The 16,338-nt window shown below is 45.3% G+C and overlaps 1 protein-coding gene across 1 annotated transcript in view; it reads left to right on the top strand.

The window, feature by feature from the left end:
- The first annotated feature begins 2,857 nt into the window (after nucleotides 1-2,857).
- The window catches only part of LOC124790833 (enhancer of split M1 protein), a 63,122-nt gene continuing 49,641 nt past the window's right edge, over nucleotides 2,858-16,338 (top strand). The window contains exon 1 of the mRNA XM_047257814.1: nucleotides 2,858-2,924. Coding sequence (XP_047113770.1) covers nucleotides 2,882-2,924 — 43 coding nt within the window. The 5' untranslated portion in view covers nucleotides 2,858-2,881. The remainder of the gene's footprint in view (nucleotides 2,925-16,338) is intronic.

Genomic DNA, 16,338 nt, shown 5'->3' on the forward strand with positions numbered 1-16,338 from the left:
GTCTTGTAAAGTCATCAGATGATCAAAACGACTTGCAAAACGATTTAGATAAGATATCTGTATGGTGCGAAAAGTGGCAATTGACCCCGAATAAGGAAAAGTGTGAAGTTATTCACACGAGTACTAAAAGGAATCAGCTGAATTTCGATTACGCGAAGTCACACAAATCTGAAGGCTGTAAATTCAACTAAATACTTAGGGATTACAATTACAAATAACCTAAATTGGAACGATCACATAGATAATATTTCGGGTAGAGCAAACCAAAGACTGCGATTCATTGGGAGAACACTTAGAAGTGCAACAGGTTTACTAAGGAGACTGCTTACACCACGCTTGTCCGCCCTATTTTGGAGTATTGCTGTGCGGTGTGGGATCCGCATCAGGTGGGACTGACGTATGACATCGAAAAAGTACAAAGAAGGGCAGCTCGTTTTGTATCATCGCGAAATAGGGCAGATAGTGTCACAGACATGATACGTGATTTGGAGTGGCAATCATTAAAACAAAGGCGTTTTTCGTTGCGACGGGATCTTCTCATGAAATTTCAATCACCAGTTTTCTCCTCCGATTGCGAAAACGTTCTGTTGGCACCCACCTACAGAGGGAGAAATGATCATCACGATAGAATAAGAGAAATCAGGGCTCGCAGAGAAAAATTTAAGTGCTCGTTTTTCCCGTGTGCCGATCGAGAGTGGAACGGTTGAGAGACAACATGAAGGTGGTTCATTGAACCCTCTGCCTGGCACTTTATTGTGAATAGCAGCGTGATCACGTAGATGTAGATGTAGCATCGACGATGTTACGGTGCCCGCTTATTTCCAAGTCCGTATCGATCTTAGTGCTGAGTTTTCACTCATACGGCGCTTTGGCGTTTGGCGGTTGTTTCCGTGTGTGATCGCTGGCGTGAAGACAGTTCGGCTCGGCTGGGGTTGTTTGCGTCTGGACGCCGAGTGGGGCCCGATGGGAAGACCAGACCGTGATTTTACGGTTAATAGTGTGGACAGCGGCGTGGTGTGCCGTTTAACTTGATTCGCAAGGGGAGCAAAATATCACCTGTTTAGTTTGTCGAGCCTGAGTTTGAAATACCTTCTACGTGCGGCAGGATGTCATTTCGTCGTCCTGTCTCTCCGTCGCTGGGATTGCTATCCTCGTTTACCTTCCCAAGGATGTATATCGATGGGGTACGCTGCTCTCCGTACTCTACTAGACGCTGGTGATGGAAGTGCGTCGTTCAGCGGCATGTTAGTCTGGGTGCTTTGTTTGATCTTCAAGTGCATAGCCTTCGAGTGGCACTCCTTAGTTTGCCTTGCGCAGTTGGATTGGAGTTTATTTTGTCTTGTGGTGCCTCCGCTTTCCGTTAACGAAGGTTAAGCTTGATTCGGCAGTCCGTACGACGCTTGCCACCTCAGCAGACGTGTCGGAGGCACCTTCGCGACTAAACGGGAGCCTTTGGACTGAGAGGTCTTATGTTTTGCATATTGAACATAAATTGTTGTTTTGGTATTAAGTTGGCTGAGGTTTCTTATGGATTTCCCGGCATTTGGTCTGTTGTCCGGCCCGGGCTAGGTCTCGTTATGTTAAAAGATCGGGCCATTCTTGGTCCTCTGCTATAGGAAATGATTTTATTATTATTTTAAAGTAACATTATCACTAAATGATTTAATTCTTGTTGCGTTAATTGCAACTTGGGTACTGAGAAATTTAGTAGTGTAATTACGGAAGATTTTATAGTGGCACATGCCCCTTTACCTGTTTCGTAATCTGTTAATTACCGAAAGACCTTAAGCTTATAGTCATATGATGTGATTTTCTTAATTTATTGTATTTTTATGTCATGTTATTGTTGCTTTTATTTGCTGATCACTGGTGTACTGTTCCAAGTATTAAAATGTTTTCGCCCACCGGTGTGGCTGAGCGGTTCTAGGCGCTTCAGTTTGGAACCGCGCGACCTCTACGGTCGCAGGTTCGAATCCTGCCTCGGGCATGGATGTGTGTGATGTCCTTAGGTTAGTTAGATTTAAGTAGTTCTAAGTTCTAGGGGACTGATGACCTAAGATGTTAAGTCCCATAGCGCTCAGAGCCATTTGAACCATTAAAATGTTTCAGGTAGCTATTACTTGGGTGGAACGCGCGGAACCACAACGGAGAGAGTAGTTGCGTGCATTACGTGTCCGTTGTTGACGCGGCCTGGTGTCCGTTGTTCGTTTTGGTGCACCTAAGTATTGTGTTGCCACCACCCTTGCGGCCCAGTCGTAGTCTTCTCATAAACATTTCCTTCAAGGCATTTTAGTTAATTTTATGCTAGTATTCTTTTTAATTTCTTACATTGGTAAAATTGTGCGGCCTTCATTATGCACACTGTTTGTCATAGCGGAGTTGATGTGCCATTGTAATTTCTTAAACTCCATTGTGTGTGCCCTTCGTGATACATATTGTTTGTCATAATAAGTTGAGTATGGCAATTATAATCTCATATCACGATGTGCGTGTGTAATGGATGATTGTTATTTCTGTTTTGGCGCCCTTCATGCCTCCTTTCTTGTCCCTATTGGTACGCTATCCTTGTGTTGGTAACCCACACCAGATGATTTGCCAGCATCGCCCATCCGCAGGACACTCCACTGCGGAACCCGTGCTCAATGAGGGGCAAAACGACTGTGCACGTAACAGTAGACATTCGGTGCTGAACGCCAGGTTGCGACGCGGGGTTCTGTAGCGCAGGGAGGGCGCGGGAGCCGAGCTGCGTGGCGGGGTGAGGCCGCTGGCCCGGCCCGGCCCGGCCCGGCGCGGCGCACCCTTGACTTTTATCGCGGCCGCCAAGGCCGGCCCGCGGCTGCCAGAGCGCGAGGCGTGGTGTTGCGCGCCAGTCGCCGCCACCATGTCTTCGCGAGCGGCCGCTCTGCTGCTCCTCCTGCTCTCAGGTGAGCCGAGCCGCGCAGCTGCGCACTCGCCGCGGAGCTACAGCAAGGGGAGAGTAGAAACCGATCTCTAGCTACCGTCGTTTATACTTTCCAAACCGCCCTACCGCACGTGAAGGAGGGTACTTTGTCACTTCCCGCCTTTCGTCTCCCAGTCGCGAATAGTGCGCGGGAATGACAATTGTTGGCAAGCCTCCGTGTGGGTTCTAACTTTTCTAACTTGAACTTTATGTCTCTCCATGATATATACGTATCAGGAAAGAATACATTAGTACATACCCTCTCCAAATTTTAACAGAGAAGAACATCGCGATACACAATACCTCTCTTGTAACGTCTCGCACGGGCGTTGAATGTCCATCTCCGCGACGCTTTCCGGCTTACAACTTCTGCTGCTCTGAAATTCACACATATTTGGCAGAGCGTTCACAGAATCGCTTCCACACTATTTCTTCACTGTTCCACTGACGCATAGCAAAAAAAGGGCTCTGAGCACTATGGGACTCAACATCTCAGGTCATCACTCCCCAAGAACTTAGAACTACTTAAACCTAACTAACCTAAGGACAGCACACACATCCATGCCCGAGGCAGGATTCGAACCTGCAACCGTAGCGGTCGCGCGGTTCCAGACTGAAGCACCTAGAACCGCGGCCGGCTGACGCATAGCACCTGGCAAAAATTAACCCTTCAGTCTTACGGTATGACCTATGATTTGTTTTATTACTCCAGTCATTTCTCCCTGCGTAGACCTGAGTCATAAAATATTTTGGCACTCGGAAGAGAAAGTTGATGGTTGAAATTTCGAGAAGCCGGCCTGGGTGACCGAACGGTTCTAGAGGCGCTACAGTCTGGAACCGCGTGACCGCTACGTTCGCTGGTTCGAATCCTGCCTCGGGCATGGACGTGTGTGATGTCCTTAGGTTAGTTTAAGTAGTTCTAGGGGACTGATGGCGTCAGAAGTTAAGTCCCATAGTGCTCAGATCCATTTGAACCAATTTCGAGAAAATGTCACCGCAAGGAAAACCGCCTTTGTTTTAAAGAATATCACACCAACGCACTTAACATGTTCGTGACACTCTCTTCCCCACTTTGCGGTAATATCAAACGAGGTTCTCTTCTTGAAACTTTTTCAATATCCTACTTCAGTCATATCCGATAAGGGCCCCACGCCTCCCAACAATACATCAGAAGGCCATGTACCAAGCGTAGTGCAGACAGTCTGTTTGGTAGTTTTGTTACAGCCTCAAAGTGTTCTGCCATTAAAACGCAGTCTGTCGTTCGCTTCTCCACAACATTTTGTCATGATTCCAATTTAAGTTTTTTTGTAATTGTAATTCTTGGGTCAACTGCCACTGTTATCACCCTGCACATATCTTTTGTACATCATTTTACAATTAATTTTGGTTTCCTGTTGACTGTACTAAACAGTGAACGATAACGTCATTTGTAAACAGTCTAATAGGGCTCCTCAGATTGTCTGTTAAAACGTTTACATTGAGTAACAACAGTAGAAACTCTGTAACTCTTCGTTGGGGAGCCCCACATACCATTAGATGACTTTCCGTCACTTACTACGAACTGATTTTTCCGACAGGTAATCACGAATGCAGAGGCATAACTGAGATGTCACTCCATAAGCGCGCAATCTAATTAGCCTCCTCACTTCAAAATGGTTCAAATGGCTCTCAGCACTATGGGACTTAACATCTATGGACATCAGTCCCCTAGAACTTAGAACTACTTAAACCTAACTAACCTAAGGACATCACACAACACCCAGCCATCACGAAGCAGAGAAAATCCCTCACCCCGCCGGGAATCGAACCCGGGAACCCGGGCGTGGGAAGCGAGAACGCTACCGCACGACCAAGCCTCCTCACTCCTTATATGCTACATCTGACTTTCATTTTTATTTTTCTAGCTCAGGAAATAAACTAACGCCGCTGTGCGTGACTGTGGCATATACTTTATGCAATTTGAGGCTTGCTCCTTCGGAATGCACGTACCGCTTATAGGCGTTCACTGCTCGGTAAGTTCTGGGAATGTTCAGCTGTCTGCGGTACAGCGTGGCGTAATACATCTACATTCTGCATAGCACTACGAAGTGCGTAGCGGAGACTGCGTCCCATTGTACAAGTTGCTGGGGCTTCTTCTCGTTCCATTCACATATGGAGAAACGGAATAATGACTGAAAGTCTATGTGCGCGCTGTAATTAATCTTTGTCTTGACCTCAAACTCCTCCTAGGAGGCGGCTGTAGTATATTCTTGGAGTCGTCAGTCTTGAAACTTTGTAAGTAGGCCTTCTCGGTCTAGTTTACGCCTATTACCTATGACTATTCGTGCTGCCCTTCTCTGTATACGTTCTGAGTCCCCTGTTAGTCCCACAGACTTCAGCAATATTGTACGGTGGGTCGCACACTTATTTGCAAGCGATCTCTTTTATAGAGTGCATTTTCCATGTATCCTACGAATAAACCATCGTATCGTGCCCGCTTTACCCACGACTGAGCCTATCAGATCGCTTCATTTCATGATCCTACAAGGTATTACACCCAGGTATTTGTATGAGCTGACCGATTTCAGCTGTGACTTATTGGTACGATAGTCAGAGGCTACTACATTTTTTTGTTTTGTGCAGTGAGCGATTTTACATTTCTGAACGTTTAAAGCAAGCTGCCAAACTTTGCACCACTTTCAAACCTTATCAATGCGTACAGCTTTTTTCGGGCAGTATTTCACTACAGATAACCACGTCATCTACACAAACTCTGAGGTTACTATTAATACTGTTTGTCAGGTCATTTACATACAACACGAGCAGAGCACATCCGAAGTTATTTCTATATCTGTCGCTAATTCTTCATCCGACGTAACTTTCTGCGTTCTCCGCTCCCAAAAAATCTTCAGTCCAGTCACAAACTTCACTTAATAGCCTATACTATTGTACGTTTGATAATAAGCGTAGCTGTGATCGTGAATCAAACGCTTGTCTGAAATCGAAAACTACTGAACCCTTACAGCACTACCGAGATCGGGCGTACGTAAGTAGACCTCCGACGCAGAAGGGGTAATGTGTTTGTCAAGGCTACGGTGAGAAGACCTTCGGCTGTTATGATTTCATCGTCGCTGGTCGCATCCGTGCAAGTGAATCCTGTATTCCCTTTCTGTTATTTTCCGAAAGCAGTGGAGAATATTTAGGAAGATTTCGTCTCCTTAGTACTGTTTCCAGAGGACTGTCTTGGCGGTTGTTAATGCATATGACGCATGTTGGCTGCCTCTACGCAAATATTCTGTTATTGAGAGGAATAGCGTTTTCAGATTCAAGTATCAGTAGCGTGTGATCTTATCCCACTATTCGTTCACAATACATGTTTTAGCTGGCTCCCTTAGGTGCAGTCGGTAAGTCGAGTTCGCGAAATAATGTGTGGGTTTGAGTACCACCGTGGGCATCCCTGCGTATTTTGGAAAAATAATTTCGTTCTTGAAAGTGCTGCCATACTGTCTTCCAGCAGCGATTAAGTGTCAAGCTGCCCACATGATCACTGAAGCTCGCCTCTGTGTCAACTTATTCTGAAAAGATACAAACGCACGTCACACGAAGGGACGCAACACTGAAGATCAAATATTTCAATTTATATTCTACTGTTTGAAGTTCACAAAGAAATCTTATCCAAACCGCTTCTTCCAGTCTAGTGTTTTTCTCAAAATCGAAATGTATGGAAGGTGAAGCCGTGTATGAGGCACAAGTAGGAGGCAATTATCTCCTGTAGGTTTGCGTCAGTACCTTTGCTGAACGTCAGCTGACTACATACAATTCATTTCTCTGACGCAACGTTGCTAGGGTAATTATTTTAACCGAAGGACGAAGGTGAACAGACCATGGATTTTATGTGTAAATGTATTAATTACTGTTAAAACATTGAACGGACATAGTCTCCCTAAATAAGATTTGAACATGGGCAACTGGAACTGGCTCAAGACCGTCTGCGTGGTGTCATCTCGCTCAATACTACGATCCCAATTAAATCAATAAAAGGTCCAAAATAAATGTAGAGCAGAAACGGTACTTGATAGATTGGCACGGGAGTAGCTCTGTAAAGTATAACCTGCCATAGCTCGCTTTCTCACCGACTTTCCTTCAGATCCTCTCCTTTCACTTGTGCTGCGTTGTTACGAATGTGTGGTTACACCAAGGAGCAGCGGTTTCACTCACTGACCCAGAGCCATCGTCCTCAGTCTGCGCGTCCCTGGGACCTACTTAGCGACTACGGCCGACAATCTGCTTCAGTCGCAGTTTTCAAGGCTTTGCCGGTGAGATTCCCTCCCTTAGAGTAGCTCTGCGGAACAGGTAACCCTCTGTCAGAAGTTCAAATACTCTACTGCGTGAATGCATACAGTAGCCTAATTTGTCAGTTTAGGCCCATTAGGAAGCTAAGGTCAATCCCATTAAGTCTGTTCCCTGCCTAGTGTATTTTGATATTGAAACGATTTAGGATCCTCAATAAATAGGGTTATGAGTTTTGCTGTATTATCATTATAGCAAGGTAAATTAAAGCAGATCTTCTGTTCGAGATCGCCTTACTGAGCAATACCGTCCTCAAATCAGCGCTAATGGCAACCAGTAAGCGCCAGGGGAAGCACTGTGTGTTTGTTGTAAACATTATCCCTATAGAGGTTCTCTACTATTCTACAGCGTGAGTAAACTTCCCGTTATTATGTAACTTGGTATGTGTCAAGACAAGATACATTAGGCACTTATCTAATATTAAACATTCAATTTTGTAATTGTAGGTAATTGTCCAGCTATTTAACATGGAAAAACGTCTTCGTAGATTAACATGAAGTCCCAGTACTAGCTACTAACGCATTTATATTAAAATAAATTTCAGTTACATATCCTACTATACAACAAACACTTCGCACAGAACTTTTTACATTATTACGCACATTTAAGCTCACTCCTTCCTTAATGATCGTCGTTAAGTCTGTTACTGAATGGCTCTTGTGTATACTTGCCTCTCGTCTATGGATAACAGAACCATAAAATGTCCCACTTCGTTGTAGTAATCAGACATGTAACACATGAATATACAGGGTGAACCGAAATTCTCACATACTGTATAGAGCGATTGGTAGCATGCTAACAGTGCAAAAATGACTCCAACAAACTTTCGTCCTATACATATTTTCGGCAGATAGAAATGTAACTTGGCAGCACTGTAAACCCATGTCTCACAAGTGTCTTCATTTAGTGCTGTGTGCTAGCGTAGTATAGTTAGTACAGTAGGCAGTTTGGCATTAGAATAGTCGAGTTGGAGAATTTCGAGGCTAGCTGTAACTCCTTTTGTTTCCTTGTTTTGATCTCTCCAATAATGCTATAGCAAACACTGTTTCTTAAATGATACATACCTTACAACAACTATTTTTTAAACGTTGGAAATAACAATTATGTCGCCCGGGATAGCCGCGCGGCCTGGGCGCCTTGTCACGGTCTGCGCGGCTCCCTGGTCGGAGGTCCGAGTCCTTCCTCGGGCATGGCTGTGTGTGTTGTCCTTAGAGTAAGTTAGTTTAAGTTAGGTTAAGTAGTGTGTAAGCTTAGGGACCGATGCCCTCAGCAGTTTGGTCCCATAAGACCTTATCGTAAATTTCCAAATTTAACAATTATGCGTCAGATATTCAGAAAAACTCATACAGAGTAATAATCAGTTGAAAATAAATAGGATTAAATTCATCAGTATGAAAAAGTTAGACATATGTATCACATTGAGTGAGAGCGGCCTGTTGTAATATTTTAAACAGACTATCAGTGACAGCATGTCTTTCATTGCACCTCAGTTCTGTGTTAGTATTAAATAATAGTTCACGTGTTTGGCATAAAACTTTAATTGCCGTATAATAAATGCGACAGCAATTACCATATCACGCATTGTAAAATTAGAAAACAATAAAAGCTGCACCTAGATCCATAATCGAACCCTCCAACTCGAGTGTTGCAAGGCAAAATACTACCCACCGCTGCCAAACTGGCTTTCTTTCTAGGCGAAAATATGCAGGAACAGAAGTTTGGTACAGTCATATTTGTACCGTTAGCATGCAAGGAATCACGCTATTGCATCTGAGTGCGCGAGTTTTGATTCTCCTGTGTATTAGAATTGCAGCAGAGCTTTCGAGCGACGAGTCAATTCCCTTCAGTTGTGTGATCTCAATTTTTAAATTTATACCAGGCATCTACTGTTCTCTAGACTATTACTCCGCAAACCACTGCATTGAGGACTGCGGAACGTACTTTGCACCATTGGTGGTCATTCCTTTTCCTGTTCTACACGAAAATGAATGGAGGCGACAATAACTGCATGAACGCCTGTATACAAGCCTACGCCCCTCTTACAATGCCCTCAATACTAAACGTCTTAATAGCGTTCCAAGAAAATTAAAATATAGCCTTTACTCCGCCGTCTCTGTTGCACATTTATTTTTATTGTGAGTATTTGATCATCTTCAGAACCATGTAAGCAACATGCTCTATGCATACAGATCTACACAGCACAATGACTTACATAAAATGTCCCTTCTACACTACATTCTTGTATGCAGAATGTGTCTTTTCTTTCAAAAACCACTTCTTCTTAACCCAAGGATTTTCATCTAGGCTCATGGAGCATTTTCGTAGCTCACTCTTAATGAACGATCTGCATGTTAACAAATCTAGTAGCAGGCCCCTGAACTGCTTCGATTTTTTTTTAATGCGACTTGCTGGTGTCCCAAAGACTCAAGCAGTATTCAAGAATGGGTCAGACGGTGTTACGTACGCATTCTCTTTTACAGGTGCAGTGCACTTTATCAGGGCTCGTCAAATAATCCTTAGCCGCTCCTTCGCTTTGCCCTCAACTGATCTTATGTACTTCTACCATTTCGAGTCGTTTCTCAGCACTATGCCTAAAAATTTAATCGACGTGCCCGAGGCAAGCGGTATGCCGTTATTACCGTATTCAAACACTACACGAATCCGTGGAGGTATGTCCTGTCTTTGCGACTAAATGAAACGTAATTTGTTATTTTTCATACGTGTTTCGCTTCTTTAAATGATGAATCTTCAGCGGCCCTTAATACAGGTTTTTTTATACATAATACAGAGTGACAATTGAACTGTATGGAAAGAAACGTAAATTAGTTATAAACTGCGGCGTGCACACCCTTTATTCAACATGTAACCGTCACTACAGATATTCGAATTTAGGTTCCGACATGTTCGATATCGTCGCCATCACTGGTTATGATGTGGCACAGACGAATAGCGAAATTCTGCATGACCCGCTGAAGTGTCGGAACATCGATGTTATCGATGACCTCCTGAATGGCTGTTTTCAGCTCAGCAACGGTTTTGGGATTGTTGCTGTATACCGTGTCTTTAATACAGCCCAACAAAAAGGACTTGCATGAAGTTCAGATGCGGAGAATATGGTGGCCAATCGAGACCCATGGCAGTGGTCTCTGCGTACCCCAAGAGTCAGAACGCGGTCCTCAAAGTGCTCCTCCTGGACGTGAAACACTCTCCTGCTTCAATGGGGTCGAGCTCAGTTTTGCATGAACCACATCTTGCTGAAATGAGGGTCACTTTGGATAATGAGTATGAAACCATCTTCCAAAACCTTCACCTACCGTTCGGTAGTCACCGTGCTATCAACGAATATCGCACCGATTATTCCGTGACTGGACATTGCACATCCCACAGTCAGCCCTTGAGGGCAAAGAGACTTCTCGATCGCGAAATGCTGATTCTCAGTCTCACAAATGCGGCAATTTTGATTATTGACGAACACATCCAAATGAAAGTCGGCTTCGTCGCTAAACCAAACCATGCATGCGCATACTAACCCGCATCATGCTCTGCGGCCAACTGTACAGTTTCAACGTCCTAACGCAAACCGTTCAGAAGTTATGAAGATTTTATTTCTTATATTTCAGTAACTGTCACCCTGTACATTATGCATTAATTACAAGTGTGTTACTATGTTACGTTGTCTCATGGTATTCTCTTGTTTTTCCGGTTAGAAACGACTTTTGCAGCGTAAGTTTTGTGAGCTAACGTCATCGTTTGGTGTTATTTGCGATTTCCCATATTGGTAGTCGATGTGTATAGTCCTGGAGATATGTTTACTTGGTTCCCATGTTCCAGATGACCGATTTCCGTCGTTTTATCGCCCATATTTATAACAACACTTCAAGTTGCATTTTCCAGTGTGTGTTGAGCATGTGTGTGTTTACAGTGTGTATTGTTGCCAACCGTCGCTGTGTGTTTATCTTTCGTCCTTTATTTGCTTGGTCTGTGTAGTTTGATATTTGTTCATTTCTTTTATGTGTGTCTGTGTTTGTTCTATGTGAAGGTGTTGTTCTTTATGTGAGTGGAGATTTTGTGTGTGTGTGTGTGTGTGTGTGTGTGTGTGTGTGTGTGTGTGTGTGTATGTGTGGGGGTGGGTGAGAGAGAGAGTGAGTGAGAGAGAGAGAGGGAGAGAGGGAGGGAGGAAGAGGGCTCCCCCCCCCCACCCCCCACACACACACACACATATGTACACGAAGAATATCAGCTTCACACATAACACACACTCACACACACACACACACAGGAACACACACACACACAAAACAAATGAAAAAAATTTCAAACTAAACACACCACACACAAAGAAGGATGAAACACAAAAATACCGTCATAGTTGGCGACACTACGCACCATAAACACATACACGCTCGGCACACACTGGAAAGTGCATCTTGAAGCATTGTAGTAAATGTGACCGAGAAACCACCGGAAATCGACCATCTGGAGTATGGAGACCGAGTAAACATTTCTGCAGGACTACACACATGGACTGCGAACAGGGGAAATCATACGTAACACCAAACGATAATGTAACTTCATGAAACATATGCTGCAAAAGTCGTTTCTAATCAGAAAAACAAGAGAATAATACTGGATAACGTAACATAGTAATATACTTATAACTCCTATGTAATGTATTCATTATACACACATCAAAAAAAATTTTGCATCACCTCGGTTCCGAGAGTTTCGGAACCTGCACAGAAAATTGGAATAGAGATCAACATAACATTTCCTCCCTTTTTATTGCTCGTGGAAACCACACATTGCATATTGTACCACCATATAGCGAGACCAGATTGCTGTACACACTGGTACCTCTAATACCCAGTAGCACGTCCTCTTGCATTGATGCATGCCTGTATTCGTCGTGGCATACTATCCACAAGTTCATCAAGGCACTGTGTGGATCCAGATTGTCCCACTCCTCAACGGCGATTCGGCGTAGATCCCTCCGAGTAGTTGTTGGGTCACGTCGTCCAAAACAGCCGTTTTCAATCTATCCGAGGCTTGTTGGACCGCGTTCATGTCTGGAGAACATGCTGGCCATTCTAGTCGAGCGATGTCGTTATCCTGAAGGAAGTCATCCACAAGAGGTGCAAGATGAGGGCGCGAACTGTCATCCATGAAGACGAATGCCTCGGCAACATGCTGCCGATATGGCTGCACTATCGGTCGGAGGATGACATGTATCGTACAGCCGCTACGGCGCGTTCCATGACCACCAGCGGCGTACGCCGGCCCCACAAATACCACCCAAAAACAGCAGGGATCCTCCACCTTGCTGCACTCGCTGGCCAGTGTGTCTAAGGCGTTGAGCCTGACCGGGTTGCCTCCATACACGTCTCCGACGATTGTCTAGTTAAGGCATAGGCGACACTCATCGATGAAGAGAACGTGCCAATCCTGAGCTTTCCATTCGGCATGTTTTTGGGCCTATTTCTACCGCGCTGCATGGTGCAGTGGTTGCAAAGATGGACCTCGCCATGGATGTCGGGAGAGAAGTTGCGCATCATGCAGCCTATTGCACACGGTTTGAGTAGTAACACGACGTCCTATAGCTGCACGAAAAACATTATTCAACATGGTGGCGTTGCTGTCAGTGTTCCTCCGAGCCATAAGCCGTAGGTAGCGGTCATCCACTGCAGTAGTAGCCTTTGAGAGGCCTGAGCGAGGCATGTCATCGACAACAGTTCCTGTCTCTCTGTATCTCTTCCATGTCCGAACAACATCGCTTTGGTTCACTCCCAGACGCCTGGACACTTCCCTTGTCGAGAGCCCTTCCTGGCACAAAGAAGCAATGCGGACGAGGTCGAACCGCGGTATTGACCGTCCAGGCATGGTTGAACTAGAGACAAAACGAGCCGTGTACCTCCTTCCTGGTGGAATGACTGGAACTGATGGGCTGTCGGACCCCCTCCGTCTAATAGGCGCTGTTCATGCATGGTTGTTTACGTCTTTGGGCGGGTTTAGTGACATCTCTATACAGTCAAAGGGACTGTGTCTGCAATAGAATATCCACAGTCAACGTCTATCTTAGGAGTTCTGGGAACCGGGGTGATGCAACACTATTCTTCATGTGTGTACATAGAAACAAACATCTATTAAAGGCCATTGAAGATGATATTTATATAAAAGAAGCGAAAGGCGTACGGCAAAAAACAAACTGCCTTTTTGATTGAATTGCAAGAACAGAACACATCTCCAATAATTTTGAAGAAACTAAGCAACCACGGAAAACGGAAAAATGAGGACATTACAGAAATGTTTACACCACCTATCCGCTTTTCATTTATCCACAAAAGATGATTGTTTCCAGTTCAGTGTTGATTGAATAGGAAATCGTCCCCGCCGCAGCCGCAGTGGTCCGCAACCCCACGACGACTACTGCAGTCCACTTCACTTCTCCGCCGCCCCACACCGAACCCAGGGTTATTGTGCGGTTCGGCCCCCCGTGCCCCCCCCCCCCCCCCCCCCCCCCCCAGGGAACGTCTCACACCAGACGAGTGTAACCCCTATGTTTGTGTGGTAGAGTAATTGTGGTGTAAGTGTACGTGGAGAACTTGTTTGTGCAGCAATCGCCGACATTTTGTAACTGAGGCGGAATAAAGGAAACCAGCACGCATTCGCCGTGGCAGATGGAAAACCGCCTAAAAACCATCCACAGACTGGCCAACTCACCAGACCTCGACACAAGTCCGCCGGGCGGATTCGTGCCGGGGACCAGGCGCTCCTTCCCGCCCGGAAAGCCGTGCGTTAGACTTCACGGCCAACTGGGCGGGCTGTTTTAAGTACTAATTTGGAAGACAGTACGAAACGTAGATCAGAGGGGGGACAGGGAAACTGCGGGAGTCTCTTTAGAAAGTTGCTGCCGCTCGGCAAAACCACGCAGTTGCGGGACGCTATGGGCCGGAGAAGTGAGCGGGGCAGAACAGAAGAGGCCGCAAGAAGCCGGCGTTCTCGCTCGAGCCGACTGCCCCGGTCGCTGCCCTGTCACAGACAGGTGGCCGGTCCGCGCAGCAGGCAGCCACCGTAGAAGGACAGACAGCCTGCCGAGTAACCGGTCACCCGCTGGCGTCTGCACAGTCAGTTGCGGCTCTTGTAACGACTGAAAACAAAACAGAAGCTACAGAGAATTTCGATTATTACTTGCACTTTCTCTGTTCCTGTTACGGGTGGTATCCTGATAACATCGGGTGTAATTTTTTCAGGGACACGCGAAGTCGTCGAAGGGGCGTCCAACTGAAAGATTTGCACCGGGCTGTTGACGCTTGCGATGCTATTATTATTATTATTATTATTATTATTATTATTATTACTAGCTAACCCGGCGAACTCTGTTCCGCCTTAAAGCCAATGAATAATCGGATTTTGGATGTTAAGTACAATTTTTTTTAGGAAATACAAATAAAAAACTTAAGTATTTTAGTGATTCTTCATTCTTTATGTTTTTTGGTGCGTTCCTTCCACTCTTCAGTTAAGTACCTTGTGATACACGACATTTTTTGTTTTATTATCAGGCGCAAGAACAAACAACGCAGATGGTGCTTGAGGCTTTCCCGACGGACAAAAATGGTCCAAATGGCTCTGAGCACTACGGGACTTAACTTCTCAGGTCATCAGTCCCCTAGAACTTAGAACTACTTAAACCTAACTAACCTAAGGACATCACATTCCCGAGGCAGGATTCGAACCTGCGACCGTAGCGGTCGCGCGATTCCAGACTGTAGCGCCTAGAACCGCTCGGCCACTCTGGCCGGTCCCGACGGACATGTTGTATATATGGTTCTCGGGCGAGACGTCGTATGTCATAGTGAAACGCCCCAATATTTCATCAGCGCATCGAGCAGGGAGGAGTATTATTGCTCATACGACGGATGCCGATTCGCCAGCAACATAAATATTCTGTTGACAACGGGAGGATAGTCACGCACCTACGCGGACGCGCATGTTTGATTGCGGCTTCCGACAGAAGTAGCTGGGGCGGCCGATGGCAGCGCAGAGCAGCAGCGGCAGCCTCCGCGCGTGCGCCGAAGTCTTTGGTTCTTCATCCTGTAGGTGGCGTTGCTGTCCTTCCAACTATCGGTTGATATCGTCGCTATTGGCCATCGAATTTGGCGCCTCCTCGCAAGCACACTTTCTGCCTAAGACATAAATAGGGGGCTCTGGTCCTGCCTTAGCAGTGTGTTCGTCGCACCTAAAGATGTCGGCCAATTGCGCTGATGAAATATTGTGGAGTTTTCACTATGACATTCGACGTCTCGCCCGAGAACCATAGTCATGCCTTATCAGTGTGTTCGTCGCACCTGATGTCGGCCAGTTGCGCTGATGAAATATTGTAGAGTTTTCACTATGACATCCGACGTCTCGCCCGAGAACCATATATACAACGCAGATGGTCTTCCGACCCGTGAACATGCCACATATAATTGACCATGTGAAAAACATGGATATTCCAGATTTAGACCACAAACTTTCAAGGACTGGCCTTGTGATTTGTTAACGGTCATGGCGAATGCAAGACGGATCGGAAATTGAAGTCTTTTAAACTCAAACGGCATATCGGCTGGGATCATCGGGATCGTCGGAATGAGAGCTTCCTCACCTTCAAATTTTCCTTTGAGTATCGTCGCGTAAATAACATTGTTCATCAATTTACTTACCACCAAACTCGTACCGTTGCACAGTTTTGGTTGGTTTATGTTTCCAAGCATTATTACTACGGAGCCAACTTTTAGGCGTAAATTGTGCGGTGGTAAGCCAGGCACATTCAAGGAGTTTAAAAATTCAATTGGATAGTTGGTGGCTTTATCTTCATTTGTTACACAGTCAACAGATTTGAATGAATGCATTTTACCAATGATCTCATTCTGAATCATGTAGTTTAGGTCATCTACATGTTTATTCTTAGCCGCTAAAATTGCTCGCTCACTCAACCATTCATTACTTTTGTAGTTAGCAATGATGTTTGGGAATACTTTGTTGATAAGTTCGTCTTTCGATGAGACAATGTTATAGAAATTATGACGAAA

This window comes from Schistocerca piceifrons, chromosome 1 (genome assembly GCF_021461385.2).
Source record: "Schistocerca piceifrons isolate TAMUIC-IGC-003096 chromosome 1, iqSchPice1.1, whole genome shotgun sequence".
Lineage (NCBI taxonomy): Eukaryota > Metazoa > Arthropoda > Insecta > Orthoptera > Acrididae > Schistocerca > Schistocerca piceifrons.